Here is a 10034-nt window from a genome sequence, read left to right on the forward strand (position 1 = left end):
GCAGAACAAGATCTGCACATGCCCAGTGCGGCATCTGCAGATCTCACACCATCGGAGATGTACGTAAACCATCGAGTTTGCGTCCATCTCTGAATTAGGCCCAATAACAATTAGAATGATATTAAAACTCTGTTTTCTGAAACAGTCACAAAAGTGCAGCAATTGAATGTTAATAGAGTATTGTGATTATTTAAAAAACTTGGTAGTTTATGTTTATTCATATTTAAATACTAACTAGGAAATATCCTGTGTAGTAATTTCTCTATTCTCACTTCACTGTCTCTTTTCACGTTGTAAAAAAAAAAACATCTCCAAAGGAAAAACGTGCGGCAGCATTGCTGTCATTGGTAGTAATGGTGCCTATTTACAAATGTCTGTTTTTGGAGGATTTCCAAAAGGCATGAGTGTCAGGGGCTTATTAACGCCCTAGCAGTGTGCAGCGACCACCCCACCCACCCTCTGTTTGGCAAACCCCCCCAATACCTGCCAGTGATGTCATCTTACTAATGATATTTTTGGGGAGATGGAGCATGAGCAGAAGATAGGAAATGTTTTGGTGCAGTACAAGAGCCATTGCTATGATCTGATTCTGCACTTTCACCATCTTTCTGAAGCTATCACCCAAAAGATGACACTGCCCAAATTTTACAGAGAAGAAGGGGGCGCCTGCTGCATGGCACCTGTGGCATCTCTTCAGGGTGCAGAGTGTGTTGTGACCCAGGGGCCTATGTGTAAGATCTGCACCAGTTATAGATTAGTGTTCAAATGGGTCAAAAGATGAGAATAGAAACAGTCAATAGATTAATGTTGGATGAGTAAGCTTTTCAGACAGGAAAAGTCTTACAGTTTCGTATAGATCACAGGTTCTCAAGCTCGGTCCTCAGGACCCCAAACAGTGCATGTTTTCCAGGTCTCCTCGCAGAATCACAAGTGACTAATGAATGCACCTGTACACCTGCTGGATGACCTCGAAATGTGACCTGCGTGGACTCCTGAGGACCAAGTTTGAGAACCCCTGTTATAGACAATTGCAAATGTCCTACCTACACATATAATGGTTATTGACAAGTATCATATTTCACAATCAGGATCCTTTACAACAATGTGTTTCATAGTTCAACAAAAATACCCCAAAACCATGGTACAAATTTTGCCGCAATAAACAGGACCCCATTAATGTATTTCTAATGTGAAACGATTTATAAGTGTTAGCTAACGTATCATGGAAAGTGCACAGAGCTACAACTACTAACTGTTCAAGCTGGATTTATGTACCGTATGCCTGCTGGAATCCCGGATATGTTGCAAGTAACTTCAATATCAGTTTTTCTACCAGAAATGAATAACAATAATTTGCAAATCATTCTTTCATTCAGTGAATAACATGAATAAAATATACAGTGCTTACTTTCATTTTACATATTTTTATGTGAAGAACTGTATTGCATTAATATTATTTTTAATATTTGTAAATGAATAGATAAGCTTTAAGCTCTTTACCCACTAATGTCAAAATATATACTTTTACTATTATTTTTTTTTTTTCAATGCTAGTGCTAGTGCTAGTGCTAGTGCGAGTGCTAGTGCTAGTGCTAGTGCTAGTGCGAGTGCTAGTGCTAGTGCGAGCATGTAAGCTGATTGTATGAAACGAGCACTGATTAGCATCAATGGCCTAATACTGACTTGCGGTTAGGAGCACTGGCACTGCTGCATGTTTTTGGCCTGTGCTTTGGGAGTGTCCTTTATCGATCCCCACTCAAACCACTAGAGCAAACACTCTTTAACAATTGCATATTAAACATGGTCATTCGCGTTTGACATGCAATTTCACTGGCTCCAATGAGTAACCAACTTGGCGTAGTGGTTAGCATTACTGGGCGGGACATTACTGGGCCATAAATTGTACCGTACAGGCTTGGAAAGATTGCTTAAACAAAATATTCCCACATACTGTTCATTTGGCAATGTAGTAGTTACCTTTACCAAAATGGCAGAAATACAGGTACATATACTGGGAGCTGACATTTTCTTTAGTGAGGGTGGAGCTTACTATATGGTCCACCCTCAGCACATCAATGTGCTCTACAAACTAGAAGTGGAGAGGAGGAAAAATCTGGTGCAACTGCAAAGGTGTAAATGTCACACCTAAGTCCAGCCTCCTGCTACTCAAGAACAAAGCCCCCGACCCACTTCTTACATAAACTTTTGCTTGTTTCTCCCAAAACAGTTCTTGATCTACAGTAGTCTCATTTATAAAATGAACAACGAGAGTATGGACATTGGAGCTGCTGTATTACATAATGTGCTTAGAATGAGCTTCACCACTGAAGTACAGGTTGAGTCTCCCATGTCCAAAATGCTTGGGACCAGGGGTATTTTGGATATCGGAATATTCCGTATTTTGGAATAATTGCATACCATAATGAAAGGTCTTAGGTATAGGGCCCAAATCTAAACACAGAATGTATTTATGATTTATATACATCTTATACACACCGCCTTAAGGTAATTTTATACAATATTTTCAATAATTTTGTGCCTCAAACAAAGTGTGTGTACATACATGAAATGCATTTATGTGTCATATACACCTTATACACACAGCCTATGGGTCATTTTATACTTTAGTTTTAAAAATATTGTGCCTTAAACAAAGTTTGTGTGCAATGAACCATCAAAAATCAAAGTTTTCACCATCTCAGTAATGCTAAAAATATTCCGTATTTCGGAATATTCCGTATTTCGGAATATTTGGATATGGGAGACTCAACCTGTACTGTACAACTGTCAGGTGCAAAATGCGTCACATTAAAACTTTTTAAAAGCACTGTATACAATGAGATTCCATTTCCTCCAACTCAAACTAGGTGCAAAATTCAAGTCTTCCTATAGAGGAAAAATGACAATGTGCCTTTCTGCCATGCAAAGAACCCCCTAAAATGTGCCCTGACAATGCCTTTATTTTATTTTATTAGTCTTCTCAAAATGAAGTCTAATTTTTGCACTGCTCCATAACACTAGGTGGCGCTGCACCGATGCGCTGCTCAGTATTCTGTACAAATCCTCCTATTGGTCAATGCAAACTTCTGCTCCACCATAAACTCTGTCATCTTCTATCCCAGTGAGCTTTGGTGGAAATCTCTGCCTAGGGTTTTGTGTGCTTCATGTATGAGGCCCATTGTGCAGAACTTTCATTGTTACTATGCATCCCGGATAAATGCCATTATTTATTTTCCCCTTTCCCATCGTGTTGGCATTATTTGTGTATGACATGATTTTATTTTATTCACTTTTGAATGGCTGTCTATAACAAAAATAAACAAAAAGCTATGTGAGAAATGTATCAGACCTCCCAAGCAGAGGAGAAGTTGTCCATAGTAACCAATAGGTTTTTAGTTAGCATTTATCAAGCACATTCTATAAAATGATAGGTAGATGCTGATTGGTTGCTATGGGTAACTTCTCCACGCTTATACAGTTTAATACATCTCCCCCAATATTCTGTCCATTGAGTGGTGTCACAATTGGAGTGCTCACATATTGGGCTTTCCCAGCTATAAAAATCACATCATAATAGCTCAGGTGCTACCATGGTGTCAGCTTGCAATGGGAAGGCTGCACCTCTGTCACACACAGGGAACGTGTCAAGCTGTGAAAGTTCCCATGTGACACTACCCTAAGGAACAGAGAACTAACCATTATCAGTTTTGTATAGTATATGGGGCTAAACACGAGTTGGGGAGAACCAGTTATCATAAAATGAGCCCAGTGAAGCGCCATACTCTACAGATTGTTTGTCAGACGGGACAAATAACTGGATCATGAGGTACCCCTAGTATTCTGACTGGCAGAGCACACACCAATGTAATAATTGCTATGACAGGTTTTCAGTTCTATCTGTTCAAATTAATTTGTTTTCTTTTCTTCTGACATAAGACATGTTCCAGTGTCAGGTCAATTTGATTAAAAGCAGCCACAACTGGTTGATGAACTGGAGATGAGTAGTTCGGTTCTAAATGGTTATATTCACCAAATTAGCACAAGTTCCGATTTATCTAATTGGCTATCCAAAACACGTGAGAGCTGGATAGCCAATAAGATCAAGTTTTGCTGATCTGAACGTAACCGAGTAGAACTAAACCACTCCTCTCTAAACTAAACTGACACCCCTCTGTCCAGCTGAAGATTGTATATTAGAAGATCTTCCGTAAGGGGTTCCTTATCTCAGACACATGGACTTCTTTACGCGGAATCAATAGGGTAGCGTGCGTTAACCCTTGGTTTACCGCATGGGGAAAATGCTATTTAGCTTTGGGGCTAATTTAATTCCCCCTTATTTAGTACTGCACTAAAATCATAGCAACCAATCAGCAATTAGCTTTTATCTGTCTAGTACAGGTTAGACATTGAAAGCAATTTCTGATTGGTTGCCAGGGTTTAAGTGCAGACATACATATTTCAACACTATTAGTCAATAACCCTCAATAGAAAGAATGGAATTGGAATGTCATAGAAAATCACAGTACTATACATATGAACAACATGTTTTCTTTTTATTGGTCAATGAGCATAGGTAAGTACAGTTTATTACTAGCTTTAACTCCACTTTATACAATAAATCTAAAATAGAAGATATAGCACTATTAATATTAGTTTTAGTTTTAACAAACATAACAGGAATTGATTATAGAAAGACCACTCTATGGGGTATATTTACTAAAGTGTAGGTTTATAGAAGTGGAGATGTTGCCCATAGCAAACAATTACATTCTAGTTATTATCTTCTAGAAGGTGCTAAATAAATGATAAGTAGAATCTGATTGGTTGCTATGGGCAACATCTCCACTTCTATAAATCCGCACTTTAGTAAATATATACACCCTTATGGCTGTCTAATTGTATATGCAGTTCTTACACACTGACAACGGGCAAATAAAATCAACACAAGTCAAAAATACACGAGACAAAATAAATCAACAAAGAAAAACATATAGAAATGTAAATTCATAGATCAGCCCATCCAGTGCTGCAAAGCCTGAACTTCTAGAGAGCATTAGAAAAGTCCAGCTCTTATTACACTTACAGACACTAAAACTATTTTAACCAACATGCCATTGCAGTTTAACATACAGCAAATTATAGAAACAGCTGCCTCTTCCTGCATCACCAATCTGAACGTCAGATGGTGCCACACACAACAATTTACAGATATAGCCCTATAAAATCACCTATATTACAATATGAGTACTAATCTTGTACTTTCACTTTTATATATGGGATAATGCAGTCCCTACTGTACATTATATGAATATTAGCAGTCACAGAGGCGCTCAGCGACCGTAATAAAGCTTGGAGTGCTTTTATGCATGTGGCAGAAGTCCTAGATGGCGACCAGTATCTACAATAATTTATAGTAAAGGTGCTTTATTCCAATACACAGGTTTTACTGAAGAAGACTGAAGTGATGATGACCAGTAGCCATTTCACAGCAGCCCATGTGCATATTAACATCCCTTCTGTAGTATAATGTATATAAAGTGAATGTTTACATATTAGTCATAGAGGTCTATGTACTAAGCCTTTTGGAGATAAAGTGGATGCGATAAAGTACCAACCAATCAACTCCTGTCATTTTTCAAACACAGCCTGTAAAGTGACAGGAGATGATTGGTTGGTACTTTATCTCTCTCCAAGGCTTAGTACATAGGGCCTGATTCAGAGTCAGACGCTATTTGCGGACGGTCGTTCAGGAAAAGGGGGTGGCTATTCAATTGAACCGTTCGCTCTTTGCGGTTTGTTGACGCCTCCATGTCTGAACGAGCGAACAAAACTTGCGGTCGTTTTTTGGATAACTACGCCCCCTGGCCGCTCGCATCCTACGTCATGTCCGCTATTTATTAGATTAATCGAGTACATCGACCAGCGTATGAACTGCTCGCTATTTTTGTGGTTGGTTTTTCCTACCACAATCTTGCGACCAGTTCTGACTATAAAATAACCCAGTGACGAGGTCAATGACGCTGCTGTATTAATTATGCACACCCATAAAACGCCCGTTTTGACCTTTAAGCACGCCTTCGTTCGGATCTCCACTCCCCGTTTTCAAGCACCTTCCCCTGTTACCACCCACATACGCCTCCTCCTGTCACTCAAAATAGCAGGCATTCGCTATTTAGCGAACAAACGATTTTCGGCCGCACTGACTGGTTCATACATGCGTATTAAAATCCGTACGCATGCGCAGTTGGGCAAACATCGCTCGGAACTAACGAGCCGCCGCTTACGAGCGGCTCTGAATCAGGCCCATAGACCCCATAATGTACTAAGGTAAAAAAGAATGGGATAAATGTAGGAAAACTGCTAAAAAGTACAACAACCCATAGCAGCCAATCGGATGTTTGCTTGCAGCTTCTAAACTGTACTAGGAAAATAAATACTAGAACCAAATGAAGTCTGATTGTCTGATATTGTTCAGGAGAATTCCTAAATAACCACCAATAATTCCTCTAATATAAGACAACACAACAGAAAGGGCCAACACTTGTATTATACAGTATATATAGGTGGTCCTAGTACATAGCTGTCATATTAGACCTACACCTACTAAAAGAATTAGGCCACACACATGGGAGGATGGGTTGGCTCCCCCCTTAGAAAGCCTCCCCCTCAGTTTGAAGTTTGGTAAAGGGTCCCTCCCCTGTAAACCTTTACCTTACAATTGCAGCTTCAGCAGAAGAAAAAGCTGCCACCTACTGAGTCCTACAGGGACCCACGGGGCCAACCTTACTCAGTGGCCACCATTATAATATAAGACGTTAAAAGCTGAGGGCACCCCACTTCCACCATTACGTTTACGTAGTTCTCATTTGCAGCCCCCATCACTGCATGATCACCGGACATAATTCTAATATCTTCTGTCTGGTGTTATTAAATCTCATAAATAATAAATATTAACTCATAAATTGGGAGAGATGTACCAATCCTTGGAGAGTGATACAGTGGAGAGAGCTAAAGTACCAACCAATCAGCTCCAAGCTGCCATTTTTCAAGCACAGCCTGTAAAATGACATTTAGGAGCTAATTGGTTGGTACTTTATCTCTCTCCACTTTACAACTCTCCAAGGCTAAGTACAACTCCCCCACACGTAACAGCATAGATTGTGAGACTTGCTTTCTATATACAGAATGAAAGAAAACGCAAAGTTCACTTGGTCACTATTAGAAAATTGAGTCAATAAATTAATTTTCAAGTAGCTAACCCTAATAAATATGGTTGGCATTCAAGTCTGCGTGAGGGCCGCAAAGTACTTCCTGAACGGTTGGGCAAAGGTGACATCGCCAATGGTGTTTGTGACATACGCAGATGTGCGGAGCTGAGCATAGCGCTGAACTTAATTCCACATTATATGTTTCATAAATGCTAGATAATGAATAATCTAGGCTTTTTTCGGCACAGGTAAGTAAAGCCACCCAAATGATCTGTCATTACTAATGCTGACCCCTCCTAATTTACTAATGACCATGGACATACAGATTACAACACTGCAGGCGCCACTCGATCAGAGAGAGTGCTCTAACGGAGAGTTTCACTCCTGCATCCTGGGAATGACACATACCTGTCATGTCTGTGTGTGAGCGCTGATCTGCTGACTTAATAGGTATCAAAGTACATTGGCATCACTCTATCTGCACCAAACCTGTCAGCTGATGGATTCTACACATGTTCACTTCTTGCTATATATATAATATTTCATTTTACTTTTACTGGAATGTTATGCTCTTGAAATTACGTTATATCTGCAATAAACCACTCGTAAACAAGCCATTATAATGGGCAAGAAAATGGTGCCCGCTTAGCTCAATCCCGCTTATCGTAAGCTGTCAGAAGCATTGTACATACATATAGTCATCATTTATATTAATTACCTCATACTCCTCAACTTCTTCATCATCCGCCATATTGAGGTTTCTCTCTGTCACCTACAAACTGATAGTAAAATATACAGTAGTATTAAAATTACAGAATAGAAGCAGCAAAAACAATGTAAATAAACATAGATATGAGATAGAAAAATAGATAGAGAGCTAGAATGATAATTTGTTTTCACATTAAATTATACAGCTATGACAGCTTTAAGCAGTAATTATATATGTATTATTGACACATGACTGATAATAACCTTATGGTAACCGGATTATTTGCGTTCTGCACAGCATGGGTCTGTAATGTTGATTGTTTCTGCAACGTTTTTTGGGATCACACCTGAAAAATATCAAAATTCATATTCATATATATATAAATATATTTTTCCAGATGCTAAGGATACCAGAGGCTTTAATAATGTGTGGCGGTGTAGATGGCTATAGCTGGGCCTGTCAAAGTATTTCGTTTTATAACAGTGCTTGAGATCGCAGACCCCAAAGTTAGTAGCTGAAGCCTTATAGCAGCTGCGGCCAGGCCCACAGCTATGTGACATGTAAGTTAATACCACCAGCTGATTGGCTGGTTTTGTTTAGCCAGTTCAGCTGTAATACCTTCTGAGGCAACTGAATCCCACTAGTGCAAGTTAAATATAGGAACACGTAAGGCTGCTCCTTTTAGTGCCAACAGAAAAATTACAGTTTGGCACTTAAATATTAAATCCCAGTATTGTCAATTAAAAGCAAGTGCAGTAATTATATGCATAGCTGCAAAACTTGGTCCACAGAGCAAATCATTGTCTCTTGCACCATGTTATAAAGTGATTTACGGTTAAACTTAACACAATTGATACTTATCTGCACAATCAGTAACACAATTGCGTAGTTAAGCAAAGCCACACTTCGTATCTGCACTACCGAGTGACAGGAGAAGACAAGTTTTCAAACTACAGAAGAGACTTTTGGTGTTGTCCTAACTGAAGTCTCTCCCAGCCACAGACCTATGTTCTATGCAGGCAATAGACTAGTCCTGTATATGGAAAAATGGAAACAGAAAAGCTCTTACCAGTGATATTTAATTAATTTCCTTAGCAGCAAAGCCTCCAACTCTTCCCTCCTCAGAAACGCTGGTCAAGAGCAAAGCAAATGCATCAGCTCCTAAATTCTCATGTGGCTCTAGTAGCCAATCCCGGGACAGCTTGCTCAGGTTTCAGATGCTAAATATACTTAGTGACCCTTCTGCAGACCACCTGTTCAGCAAATCCAAATCCACAGAGAGTAGGGCTAGTCATTTTCATTCTGGGCACATCATAACAAGTGAGGGTACATCCAAATATTTTAACGTTTATTTATTTTCCTTTTATTTGCCAAAAGGACGTCAAGTGGCTTGGTGCAAACATTTGCTGGATATTGGAATGCTATGAAAGTATAAATGGCTACAGCTATTATCAGTGTATACCCATATCCCTGATCAATGTATAACCCATATAACACTGTTAGATACAGGTAGTGGACAAAAAATGGAGACACCTGGGTTAATAAGGGAGGCCTAGGTCTTCGAAAGCAATGGCTTCTACATAGTAGTGGCTTATGTGGTAATTAGGCAAATAACATCCCAGTACGGTCAGGGGTCATGTATAAAAATGCTTTGCTGCCCTGGTTATCTCACAGGGAAATGCATTATCAGCAAGAAGCCAAACTTGGCTTAAGCGAAATTTCCAGAATGGTGTGATTTCCGCCTTCACTCATAATGCAAGGCACAGCAGATCAATTTACTGCCAAAATCATCCTGTGGCCAAGCGGTAAGTTTCATCACAAAGAGTGTGAGGAGAACTCCATACATTTACATAGATACATACATACCATACATACCATAGTCATTTACATAGATTATGGAAGCCACTCACCATGCACGTTTGTTAGAACAGTGTTGAACAGAGCACAGGCGATGTATTAATGAGCAATGGAGGACAATGCTATAGTGGACTATGTATTAATAATTGTGAAATTGCCACGATTATTCCGGATCACAGTGGATATTTTTAAATTTTAATGAAAATATCCCTGCGAAGTACAAAGCAGAACTCTCAGGGACAGCGGTTGCGGTAACTTCC

The 10034-nt window shown here is 39.4% G+C and overlaps 1 protein-coding gene across 19 annotated transcripts in view; it reads right to left on the reverse strand.

The window, feature by feature from the left end:
- The window catches only part of NEB (nebulin), a 203217-nt gene extending 194210 nt beyond the window's left edge, over positions 1–9007 (reverse strand). For 8 of the 19 annotated variants that reach the window (XM_088462028.1, XM_088462037.1, XM_088462036.1 and 5 more), the window contains exons 1-3: positions 8987–9002; positions 8181–8263; positions 7927–7987 (exon numbers count right to left, since the gene is read on the reverse strand). In XM_088462028.1, coding sequence (XP_088318154.1) covers positions 7927–7959 — 33 coding nt within the window. In that variant the 5' untranslated portion in view covers positions 7960–7987; positions 8181–8263; positions 8987–9002. Of the gene's footprint in view, positions 1–7926; positions 7988–8180; positions 8264–8986 lie in introns of all 19 variants that reach the window. The other 11 variants (XM_088462024.1, XM_088462039.1, XM_088462022.1 and 8 more) reach the window with 4 other exon arrangements.
- Positions 9008–10034: the final 1027 nt, after the last annotated feature.

This window comes from Taudactylus pleione, unplaced genomic scaffold, assembly GCF_031769625.1.
Source record: "Taudactylus pleione unplaced genomic scaffold, aTauple2 ptg001137l, whole genome shotgun sequence".
Taxonomy (NCBI): domain Eukaryota; kingdom Metazoa; phylum Chordata; class Amphibia; order Anura; family Myobatrachidae; genus Taudactylus; species Taudactylus pleione.